The 12,991-nt window shown below is 38.0% G+C and overlaps 1 protein-coding gene across 1 annotated transcript in view; it reads right to left on the minus strand.

The window, feature by feature from the left end:
- Positions 1–650: 650 nt before the first annotated feature.
- NKAIN3 (sodium/potassium transporting ATPase interacting 3) overlaps positions 651–12,991 on the minus strand; it is a 367,274-nt gene continuing 354,933 nt past the window's right edge. Inside the window, 2 exon segments of the mRNA XM_037382143.1 lie at positions 651–1,666; positions 5,238–5,312. Of these exon segments, the coding sequence (XP_037238040.1) occupies positions 1,653–1,666; positions 5,238–5,312 (89 nt within the window). The 3' untranslated portion in view covers positions 651–1,652.

The raw sequence follows: 12,991 nt of genomic DNA on the forward strand, positions 1-12,991 counted from the left end.
ACTTTGTCTTAATACTTACTTCATACTCAGTTTCAGGGAAGGCTAACCTGTGTTCACGTTGTGTTTTCTCCGAAGATGGTGAGGTCTTTGATGTAACTAACCGGGAAACAGATGGATGCACCACAAGAGCCTTGTCACCCAAGATAGACTCTACCTCCATTGTATTTATTAGCATCTCCCTTAGGTTCATATTGATAAACAACACAAATAGACTTTAGAAGGGAAAGAATCAAGACAAGCTGCCTTCTGGCTCTCATCTGCTCAGACTTGAAAATACATGATTCAAGAGAAGACTGCAAATTTAGGATCTAAATGTTGTTGGACCAGAAATTACTAGCTGAAGACTGCTTAGGATATTTATGAAGGAACTTGGTGGACCTCTGTTCAGCTTCTGAAAGAGGTAGAGATACACATATCAGAAGGAATGTCCTTCCTGACCGCCTCACCAAAGAAACCATAAAATGAGAGAGCACAAAACCAGAAATAGCCCCAAGACCCTGATGAAGTTTCTGCTGAATGCTGAGGCATGTAGGCTCTGTGGAGAGACATAATTCTCTGGGGCATACAACTGTGCACAGCACTGTATAAAGTAATTAAGAAGAAAGGAACAGTGCTCTGTTAAAAAGACTGCCAGTTCCCCAGATAAAATAGCTTTGTGTATCACTTTATGCTAGTGGTGACAGAATAGAAAACAAAATACCACAGTTACATACATGTTCTTTGTCTAGAAGTATTTACAATAACTTTACAAATTTTTACACACATTTTCAGGTTTGCTTGTTTACATTTAAATTAAGAGCAAAATTAGTCCCCAGAGGCTTCTAAGGCTTCAGTTGGTGCCTTGTACTGTACATTCATGCTTGGCTTCTTCCTGGGAGAAGGGAAGAAAAGAGTTTAAAAATGTGCAGATCACTGATATGTTAAGAGCCCTGGATGTAAGGGTTCCTAGAGATCGACATCCTTACAGCAGTTATCCTACTTCTCTTCAAATCAGAGACAGCTACTGGTGGTGGGCTCAGGGCGAAAGAGGTTAGGAAGGGAGAAGGAGCCATATGTGAATTGCAATAATTAGATGAGTACATTAGTGCTGGAACATCTGGGTAAGAAGAGTCATAGATCAATTCCTACTGCATACAGCAGTTCAAACAATGCAAGGAGTAGACATTGTAAATTCTAAACACAGCATGGAAATGATCTGTTATACACTGCTAGGGTTTGACTCCTGCTGCATATTTTGGAGTCAAAATTACTGTTTACTGACACAATCTTGACCAGGCACAGTATGATTCTATCAGTCAAAAAATACTGACTTCTTTGAGAAAGACACACCTTTCTCCTAGTTTTCACAGGTTGTTTTGTTTTCATGCCTTAACACTAAATGTTGTAAAAATATTGAAATTAAAAAAGAAAAAATTTACAATTTACAAGTGTCCATATAGGTAAATTATTGAAAAATTCAAGATCATCTACAAGGATCTATGAAATAACAACGCTGATAATGACACTGAGCCTGTAGGAAGAACAATCCACATGTCGTCAAGAACAGAGAGTGAGCTTCTTCCAGAACGATGAGTCACAAAGTTGGTCTTTTCCTCTAAAATCTGTTTCTTCAGCTGCAGCAGCAGAAGTCTTGAGTCTTGAGTCCATGTTCATTACTTACTTCGACCTAAAAAGTAGATTATATGAATTACAAATGAAACCCCATTCTGTTTATCTTCTAATTTGCGACATGTAAATTCACACCATCTGACAGGTTAGTAACTAATGAACAAGTGAACGAATCACCGCTGGTCACTAATTTCCTCAGGTGTAAGACCCACATATAAGGTCAAGAATGAACGGCTGGGTACAAAGAAGTAGCTTTGTATCATGCCTACCACAAAGGTAAAAAAAATTTTGAGAAAAATCCTTCAGGTGGTGAAACATGTCTGAAGCTCACATAATAATAGATTATTTTTAGAATAGAATATCTTAACACTGTAAGATATAGTTTATAAAATTCTTATATATATAATATATATATTCTTTGTGTGTGTATATATATAATTCTTATATATATATATATAACCACATTATAAAATTCTGATATGACCTGATTACAAACAAGTGCATTTGACCTTAAATCACACTATTCATAGTCCTCACCACAACCACACGCCTGCTGAAGCTATGTATTCTCACATGACTCCCTGTAAACCATGTTCAGCTGCTAATCTTGGAAAATCTGTCCCTAGAAATGCTAGGGACATCCCTAACTGGAATTAGGGATTCAGGGTCTGTCCAGACAGGGTTGCTCAAAGCTATAGTAGCCCTGGATCAGATGGACTCATCCAAACAGGAATAGGGCATATGTAAACTTTAACTTCTGCAAACTATTAATCACAATAACGAAGATAAAAAACCCCAATGCAAGCTAAAATGCAACTTCTAATTTTTTTTTTTTTTCTTCTAACCCCCATGTTCCTCTCTTTTCCATGTAGCAGTACAGGAAGTCATTCTAAATAGTAACAAGTGTCCTGACTGTTGATATTGTGCTTGAAATGGATGAAACCACAACAGTCTTCTTTATAGTTCATGTGCTTTAGTCTCAAAGGGAACATGAAGATTTTTTTCTACTCCCCCTGTTGTCTTCCTGCCTTACACACATTTTAATTGAAACTGCACAGTTCAGGGCAAAGATCCTGCTTCTCCTTGTCTGGTAGACTAATGGAATTATAGGCAGAATGAAGAGCAAACAGGCAAGCTATGATCATTCATATTTGCATTAAAAAATGTTCCCCAAGAGAACAAGTTCAAATTTAACCTTGTCTGAGGGGTGAAAAGGAAAACTTATCTTAGACTTAATCATCATTAATAATTATGGCAGCGCTAGGGAGACGCTATACTGAATATGAATATTTTATGAAAACAGACTGTCTTCTACATAGTGTGGATGAGGTGACAGAACCTTGTATTTTCAATGGACTATGTTTAGTTAATTTATGAATGAAATAAGGGAAATAAAAGGGGTGAGAAAAAGGGAAATATAGCCAAGCGTTCATCCTTAAAAAAGATCATGCTAATTTTTCCCATGACTGAAGTTGTAAGGATAGTAAAAGATCTGTAACCTTTATTAAGGCTTTGAATGTATTTAACAAACATCATTCATATTCAATTCTAAGAGAATAGAAATCAAGTTTTTCACAGCCTGAAATCCATTGCTTAGGGATACTATGGATTCTCAGGTGATCTGTAACTGATGCAGATAGCAATCAACTTACCAAAGGAAGTCAAGAAGGCTGATATGCTGCAGAGAGATAAGCATCTGCAAATTTCTGGCACAATTCACTGGCCATTCAAATTGTTTCCAGCAATGTGGCTTTTAATTCAGACTTTGTCACCAATAATATTTTTCTTCCCTGCTTAGGTAAAGATCCTCTCTGTATCTTTCAGCGCATTAAACCAAAACACCAATAAAGAAGAAACCATAATACAGTTTTTCTTCCAGTTTTATACTTCTAGCAGCAATAAAGGGGCCAGAGAGGGTCCTCCCAGCTGTACAATGCCCATACATGGGAAATGGGAAGATGCCAATTATTCTTTAGTACTGCAAGCTCACCAACAGCCCCAAAATCCTTTGAGCTACTTAACCAAAATATGCTATTGAAGAACAAATTCTCAGATTCTGTGACTTTTCTACTGCAAAACAAATGAACATATTTTGCAGGAACGTATGAAAATGGTGGTCTTTTTCCCTCTCCTTTAATGACAGTAAATTTGCTAAGAAAGTAATAAACAGGTATGCACCTAATACTTTAACTTGAACGCAGGTTTAGAGATTAAAATCTTTCATGCAGAGATGTAAATGTTGTAGCTGTGGCTTTCTTCCTCCTGGATACCAAGTTCACTTTTTCAGTCTAGCGGCTTATTCAGAATGGTCAAAACCCCATTTTTCTGTCATTTTTCCCACAGAAAATGCAGCAAAATTGGCATGTAATAAAATATTACTGAAAATGCAGATTCCAGTGTAGAGGGTGTACTTAACAGCATGTCAAACTGTTCATTGTTTCATTTTGTTGTCTTAATGTGATATTTCTTCTTGTTCTAACACACACAGTCATACTGAGAAAGGGCTTTTCTCCTTTTTGGGCCTTCATAATCCTATAATATTTACTCACTAAGTTTGAGTAAAATTTTGTGCGTCTTTATTTCTACAAACTGAAAGCTGCAGCATGAAAAAAATATATTTTTAAAAATGCAAGAAATAATGAAGTCACATGCAAAGTTCAGGTGTCAAGTGCTGACGCAAAATATTAGGTTAGCAACTGTCCACTTTAAATGAAAACTCCCAACGGAGGCACACATGCGTACACCAGGAAAAACCTTCCAACCCATTTTAGTTCTGTTAGCTGGTAAGTAAAATACAGTAAGCATTAAATCAGTTTCAGTCAATTAGCTGCATGTGGGTTTCATGTTGCATTTAAGATGCAGGAAAGGCCCAAAGGTAAATTTAAAGACAGGAAGCACCAGGGCAACAACTTAAAAGCATTTCAGAAAATTTCTAAAGGAACTTCTTCTGTTTTACCAATAATACTTTGCAATATTATCTATTTGAAGTTACATGAGCTTCTGCCAACATATATGGACTAGTAATGTCTCCCCATATCTTAATTTATTCCAAATAAAAAGAGTAGATATGCATCCAAACTTATTCATTAGGTAGCAGAGTAGGAAAAGCCAATGAAAACAGGATTTTAATGGTGGGAGCAAATAAGTGATGACAAACTCTACAGATAGATGAATTTTAAACTGACTAGCAGTTTTTCAGCAAACATTTTTCTTTCAGTAGCTAGACAAATGTAAAAGCTTTTGCTTTTCCATAAATGGGTTAATCTCATTAAGGTTTATGCAGCAGCAGCAGCAGCAGCAGCAGCAGCAGCAGCAGCCATAAACCTGCTCTTTTCTTGCTAAAAAGTCAGCAGGGAAGCAATTCCATCCTTCGCTGAGAGCCTCTCCTTGCGTTAAGCGGAGGCACGACATGGTAGACATGGTGATATCTACTAATCCTTGCTTTAGTGGTTATGTCATCAATGACAAAGTGTCCTTACTTGCATGTTTTATATGGATTAATTTTTAATCAAGTTCTAATTAAAATATAATTCAATTATTAGTAACCTGATGCCAAAATTATTTCAGGAGAAGGTTAGCTTTCAGTCCAGTTAGAAGGATTAATGTGGTCCATAGGACCAGAACCTTACCTACAGGCTTTAACTCAACATGTTCCTGGGGGGGCTGTCGGTAGGAGTATGTGTCAAGTCCACCTATGAAATCAACTGAAAATACAACAGTTCCAGAAATGAACAAATGGAAATGAAAATAAGTCAACTGAAAAAGAAATATGGACAAATTATGTTAAAAAAAATAGTAAGCGCATGCACAGGTTTGCATACAAGAAATAAATCAGGTAGGTAAAGCTGCTGTGGGAACTGCTTAGAGAAGGCTCTGCACCCTGTCATCCTTGGGGTCTGTTTAGCTCTGTCCCTGACTGGACAGGCAAGCAGCTGGCCCACCAGCCTTGCACACCCCTGCCAGCGTGCGTGCACAAGGAGCATTCACGGGTCTGCAGAACACATAAGCACAAACTGCTATGGGGTAATGTAGCTGCTTCTCTTTAGGGCAAGCATAGAATATATTTCATAATTCATTTTCAACTGCTTTTGAAGTGTTTAGAAATTTAGGCAGTGGAAATAGTTTAGCTCGTGAACCTAATTTCACCTAATTTCTTATGACTCAAAGGACTCACAGGAATGTGACACACCAACAAAAACTGAAGGTGTGTTCGCTGAGTTAAGAACACACAGGTTAGAACTGAATGTGAAAAAGCAGCCGTATCTTCTCCAGAAAAACTTGTGGGGACATGAAGCCTTTTCAGAATCCTTCCACTTCCTCTCAAGATCTCTATGTCAGAAATAATGCAGGGATATCTGCTCTTGAGACGTTTTTAGTTCCTTCTGTGGTCATAAGGATTTTAAAATAAGACATTTTAGTCTGAGTCTTGTGTCATGTTATTTTTGGTAAGATTTGAAGCAGCTTCAGGAAGCCACCTGTCCAAGCTGTCCTAGAAATCCTAAAAGCAGGTTCATAGAGAAGGTTATTTTTCTGTTGGTTTAGAAGGGCTTTTTGCAGACTTGTGCAGAGATCTGACAAATTTACAGCATGTTAGGATTCTTTGGTGGCATGGAAGGCAACTGCTTTCATTTGTTTATATGTAGGCATATATACACCACAGTCCTAAGCAGAATGTAGGTCCTCATTGTGTTAATTACCGTACAAATGTAAGAACATAAGAAACAGCCCCTTCCCAGGCAATGTATGCACTAGGTAAACAAAGAGACAAAGAGTGCTCATCCAGCATGAGAGGATGGGGAAATAAGGCTTAGAGACTGAAGTACTGATGAAATACCCACTGAAATCTGTAGAAATGCTCCTATTGATTTTTGTTGCCTCTCCTCTTGAGACCAGGAAAGGGGTGGCTTGGCTGAAAATGGACCTTGATGTACTTCAATCATAGAGCACCACAAGACTGTTTTCTCAAAAACTGTCTGAGCAGGACATAATGCTGATGAGCTAGCCCAGCCCAAATGCCAGCCCTCACCTATCCGCACCTCCTCTTTAAACTGTATTTCCTTAATGTTGCAGCTCTCCTGCAGAATGCTGTAATTAAATAAAACAACATACATAAAATCTGACTTAATTATTAATGGGACTGAACCCTTACAAAGAGACATGTTTGCAGATGTATCTTTGTAAAAGTTGATTTGTAAAATATCTAGATGTCTAGTGTAAGACATAGTTACTGATTCAGTTTTTAGAACAAATCGTGTCCACAGTGATATAATTTATTTTTTATTGGGGGGTGATATGCTTTAGTTTTCCCTGCTTTCTGAAGGTTTGTTTGTTTGTTTGTTTGTTTGTTTTTACTAGGGACATGTGATAGAAGGAGTTTAAAATTATGTTTTTGAGAAAATTCACCACTTCAGAACTAGACACTATTTCTCTCAGCAATCATAAGCATCACAACTGTAAGCTGGGAAAGAATTTAAAGTAACTAGTCCTTCTGCCAACAAATCTGTTGGAGAAAGAACTGAAGTCAATGCGTATTAATGATGGACAACATAGACATGTCTTTATCTGACAAAGAAAATATATTCAATAACTCCATCCAACAACTTTTGAGATGCTCAAACCTGTTTAGCTGTGGCTTTCTTTATTGCAGTCCAAGATGTGTTATACAGTATTAAAGTTGAAGTTCAACTTGAAATTCATGTGAAGCTAATTCTCAAAGCAAGAAGCTGCTCTATCACACAAGAAAATGGAATGTGCCATTTTTCATTATGTGTTCGATTTTATGGCTGATAGCTCTTTAATATGAAGGTTCATCGTCAGTTATTTGAATTATAAGTTACTTTTAGTTTTTAAAATTCAGTTTGACTTTAACTGGTATTTTCACCACTTGTATCTAGTAGACTTCCAGGACTAAGACATTAAATACAGAAATCTGAATTTTTTCTTTCATTCAATACAAAGATATTACTAGGTACATTTCAGTTCAAACAGACGTTTTAGACATCAAACTTTGATCAAATACTTTAAAACTTTACATTGACTGAACTTTTCATATGCGTAAATCCTTCTGTTAATTGGCCAAAAATAAATAGCAGCAACATTTGTATAGGTTTCCCAAGGGGAAAACATTGGTTTAAGGATGATATCAAATAATTGATATTGTGTATTTCTGGCCTAGTTAATGGATTATGGATAATTTCTGCCATAGATTCATAGGACTACAATAACTTCAGAAAGTTGCATGAACCTGGAAGACAGTTCAATTACATTAAAAAAAAGTATTGTATACGGTTCTATAATGCTATGCATTAAATTAAAAATAAAAAAAAAGAAACCCACAACTTGTTAGCAGTAGGGATATTCAGGCACTAAACAAGGAACACCCCATGGAATCCAGTCATTAACTACAGTCATGCAGAGAGAAACTTAAAATCCTAGTGGGAGGATTTTTTAGCACCCCACAGATAATAGCAGGTTACAGCAGAAGCTAGTTATTTTATCTGCAGCTGGCTGCAAAACATGATCTATATTCCCACGGAATTGCTCTCTCTTTGTGTCACCTCAGTTTTGTGGTCATGCTGGATGCTTAATGGCCAGTGTGAAATGTGTCTTTAGAGTTCACTACCTGCTGGGCTTGAAAGTGCAGATCTGTGCTGGCTGTCCACCGCAGGTAGTCCATTAAAATGATGTTCATTCCCTCACAGGCCATATCAGAGGAACAGCTGTCATAATCTGCCTGAGTGAGAAAAGTGCAATACGCTGCTGGCTGAAGAAACTGTATTCACTGCCATCAGTAATTCTGAGGGTTACTCTTTCGTAGACAGATGACATTTAGGTTTGCCTTACTGTTATTAATCCAGCGCATTCGCCCCTACGCCTGTTAAAACGTGCTTCCCTTTGAAGTTAGCGCAGAAGAATAAGAGCTCTGAAAAAATCCTTTCTCCTTTCCCACCCTCTAATCTGGAATTCAGCTTCTCTGGCAATATCCCACCAACCCGCTGGCAGGCCTTGTGCAAACAGCTGCCAGAGCTTGTCAGCTGTTGGGATATTACTAATTTCCCCTTTCAAAGACAGGAAATTTTAAGCGTGTCTGGAAGTGTGGGGTATGAACGGAGCAGCAATATGCAGATAGCACAATTCTTAGTAAGTCCTGCAGCCTCCTGCCCTGGAATACCTTAGATCCCATCGATACTGGCCTCCGCTTTTTATAAATGAGAGTAAGCCCCAAAACTGACAGCTTGAACGGCTGGCACCTCTAGCTGTCCCCTTTGCAAGAGAGAGGCAGGCTAGCAGCTGCCTCAACCTGTGTTGTTATGTACAGATTTTCTTAACCTATGAGGTTCCAAATACTGGTTTGCATTGCATTATTTTCCTTGTGCTGAGATTTTTTTGAATGGCAATATATTACTGCGATTACATTCATTAAGGAAAGGTATGTAACTGGGGAGGGTGTAACCAGGTCACGTAAGTGACAGGTAGTAAGAAAAGGAGCTGAAGTCGACGAGAAAAAGGGAGCAAAAATGGGAGATTGATGGTAAGACAGTGCTATATGCATAAAGTCCAAACTTTGGACTTTTCAATGTTTGCATTTGTAGCTTACATAAACTTTCCAGATAAGCATGTTTCTTTCTTAGGGTGTTTATTTTTTCATTTGCCTTCCATTCTCAAGAGACACAAGGTTCTCACACCCTTCCCTGAACCAGCCAGACTGACCCAGCTATCTGTCTGGAGCCAATAATACCTATTTTCCCCTCTTCGTATTAAGTCCGAGCACCTAAGCCTCGAGTCATGTAGCAGAAGAATCACACATTCCTTTGCAGGATCCCAGGAATAGCTTCTCATTTATGTCGAGGACTACAGGAGAGAAAAATGTGTGCAAGACAATTAAGAGAGGGAGAAGAAGAGACATCAGTAACCATATGAGGCATCGTGATTGCTGCTCTGTCTCTACAAAGTACTAGCAGGCAGTAATCAGGTTAAAACAGGATAAAGTGGTAGAAAATTGCTAAGAGAACCTTTTCCATAAACTTTTATTACTGGAAGCTAGAAGGGGAATATTTCAGGGTTCCACAGTAATTATTAAGATTTTGCACTGGATTTGCTTCTTAGTCTTCACCTAGTGAGATAGATTGCCATTTTAAAAACTGCCCTGTATTAAGTACCACATTTTTCTGCAGGACTGCACTGAAAGAAGCACCCTCTCAACAAGCTGCCTTAGCAAGGGCACTAGTAAGCAAATTTTAACTATGAGCTTGGCTACTGAACTCTCTCCTCATTTTATTGGTGCTGTGACATCTAATATACCAATATCAGATTTTCAGAGATTTTTTATTCTCCTAGGATATGACTGCCTGGTAAGATGAAGGAAGTGTGAGGAAGATCAAAGATGTGAGGCAGTGAAAATGGCTCAAACCTTCTCAACCAAGAACCCCCAGTCATTCCAAATCTGAAAGCACCTTTCAAAAATATTCCCTGTGCCATGCCTTTGAAAGCTATTTACAGCCATACCATCTCATTACTAAGTCAAATGACAGGCTGCCTGATTATGTGTTTTTTCTTAAAGTATTTCCCAATCACTTCCAAGTCATTAAGGACCCCTGGACTGGTAAAAGTCCCTAGAAGAATACAGTTGTCACAAATAAAGCCTATAGGAAAAATACTTATCACAAGTTTATAATCACTGATTTAATATTAGAAAATAATATACTTTAAGCTGCAGATATGTAGGAATTCTCTCCTTCAGGCTTCAGCAAACACACATTTTTCATGATGCTGTGCTATCTGCAAACCCATGTGCAAAGTTTAAGTTGATGAGGAATAGTTTTCCATTTCAGTTTAAAATGCCATATTGTGCTCTCACTAAACACTTATCAGAGCCTAATCTTTCTGGCAAAGCACATCAGCTCGGGCATCAAACATCCCATATACCTCAGCATACTTGGCTATGACTTGTGTTATTCATCAGCGATGCTGTTTGAACAAAATATTTCTGATGATATGTTTTCTTTCTATATAGGTCACTATTTTTCTGCTCCTCATTTTAATGACAATGCTAACATTTTAATGAGAATACTAACTTTTTTCCTTTAATTTTTATCTTGATGACTAACATACTTGTCTAATGACTAATAACTAAATGATTTGTTATTTATTTATGGAAAAAGTATATGGAAGTTGTATTTAAAGACTGCAAACAAAGCAAACTTTTTTATGAGCTTGTATTTGAAGGTACTATTGCTAGTTATAGAATAAGATTTCAGATACAGTGAAGGGTAGCCTTCTTTCTGCATATGACTGAAGTAAATGGCAAACAGTTCCAATTACAATGTCTTACATAATTTTTATACAGTAAGAAAATTGGATATGTGAAAAGTCTTAGCTCAATTGTTTTCACTAATTATTGATTTTCCCCTCTAGCACCCTTTCTGATCTAAACCCTTTTGGTGCAGAGTGCTCTGGGATTCTCTCTTTTTCTTACCATTAAAGTTACTATACTGCCTATGCACAAATTACACTAGCAAAGGAAAAATAACCCATGCATAAAAGATACTAAATGCCCAGAAACTACATCTATCGATTACATTTGCACAATACCAAGAAAGAAACGATGCCATTGAGTTTTCGCAACACATACCCAGTCAATCCACTAAAATGGCAGCTCAAGTGGTTAAGAGTAAAGGCTGTTGTACAGAAGGCTGCTACAGCTTCAGTCACACCTCCAGACACATGATCTTCATGATAAATGTGTCCAAGCTGGCTGCAGAAGAGACAGAACTCTGAATCTGCCAAGTTGTGCTTTGATCTTTTTTGGTATTCCAATTCAGGGTTATACGTTATGTATTAGCATGCCTTTATATTTCTGCTGAGTTTGATGCCATAAACTACAGAGTTCTTTTAAAAATATTTAGTGCAGATGCTAGGACCAATTGGAATTGATCTGTTCCACTTACAGTTCATTGCTAAGTCACAAGTTAGGTGTTTTGTTCCTTCAAGTTGTTTTTATTCCTATCAGTTGAGTCCTACTGGGCTCTATTTCTGGCCTGCTGTTCTTTGTATCCATACCAATGTCTTTTTGCTTCAGTTATTTGTCAGCATGATCCAATTATTTATTTTTGAGACAACACTTAAGTATTTATATCTGCCTGGTTATTATATATCCAAGGATATCTCAGCTTCTGTTTCTAACCTTAACTACAAGTCACAGATGCTTTAGTATGTGAAAATAATGTTCCCCTTTATATAATGCAGACCCTGTTCAACTCTACTGAATAATTAAAGATAAAACTTCCTAGAGCAAAGTATTTACAAGATCAAATACATGACATAAAGCCATGCCTTTCAGAACACTTGTGACATTTGGAAGAAAGGATTTCTATGCATAGCAGAAAGTTCACATCATCTACTCACAAGAGAATATTAACTTTATTTTAAAAATTAGGTTACAAGACTGGGGGGATTCTTTTTATCATTGAACAATTCTGGATTTTTACTTCCACCTTCCTAAGGATGGAAGAGTGTTCCTGAACTTTACTGCTATCATCCTCTGTGACGTGGTATTCATGTTTTTGTATCTTTCCTTGTCTTACAAAGAGTGAACAGGAGCAAGTGAAGGATGTTCAGGAGAGCATGTCTGTGTTCATGGCACAGCACAGGATACAAGCCAGAGAGGCAAGGAGCTGCCAACCTGCTCCTCAAGCAGAGGCTGCAGCAGGGAGCAGCAAAACAGGTGGACCTTAGAAATGATGGAAAAAAAGCACTGCTAAGGACTCAGGAGGCCAAGCAGAGTCTACTGCAATTCAAAAAGCCAAATGTCACAGCACTCTCCAAACTATCAAACTGCAGCAAGGTCTTTTACCATCTCATACCAACACACTCTTCATGCCAGTCCCTCTGCTGCCTTCTCCTGGTCTCTCCTCACCCAAGTTGTGCATGCATGCACACACACTGGCTGCCCAACCTCTTAACAGAGCCAGGCACAGCTGCATCTTATCTACATTGGCCAACCTGCCACTCCCCCCCCCCCCCCCCCAAGCCAGCCCACAGCTGTATTTTCTCAATGTTAATTAACCCAGCTTCATCCCTCTACAGCCAGAGACTTGGTTAGGACACAAATGGGAATCATAGTCCTCCATCTGCACAGACACAAACAACAGAGTAAATGTTATAAGCCTCTCATTCGTAATCTCTATGATCCGGTAACTTTGAGTTTTCCATTTAAGAAGTGTGCCAGTTTATAATCCAATTAATTCTGCCTTTTTTGAGTTTTGTGTTGTGGTTTTCATCGGGAGTTTTCTATAAACAAGAGCGTGCACATGCACTTCAAAGATGTGGCTGACTAAAGCTCTGTCACATTCAGCCCATGTTGCAATTTTTCTTGTCTTTCCTT

This window comes from Falco rusticolus, chromosome 3 (assembly GCF_015220075.1).
Source record: "Falco rusticolus isolate bFalRus1 chromosome 3, bFalRus1.pri, whole genome shotgun sequence".
NCBI classification, from domain to species: Eukaryota; Metazoa; Chordata; class Aves; order Falconiformes; family Falconidae; genus Falco; species Falco rusticolus.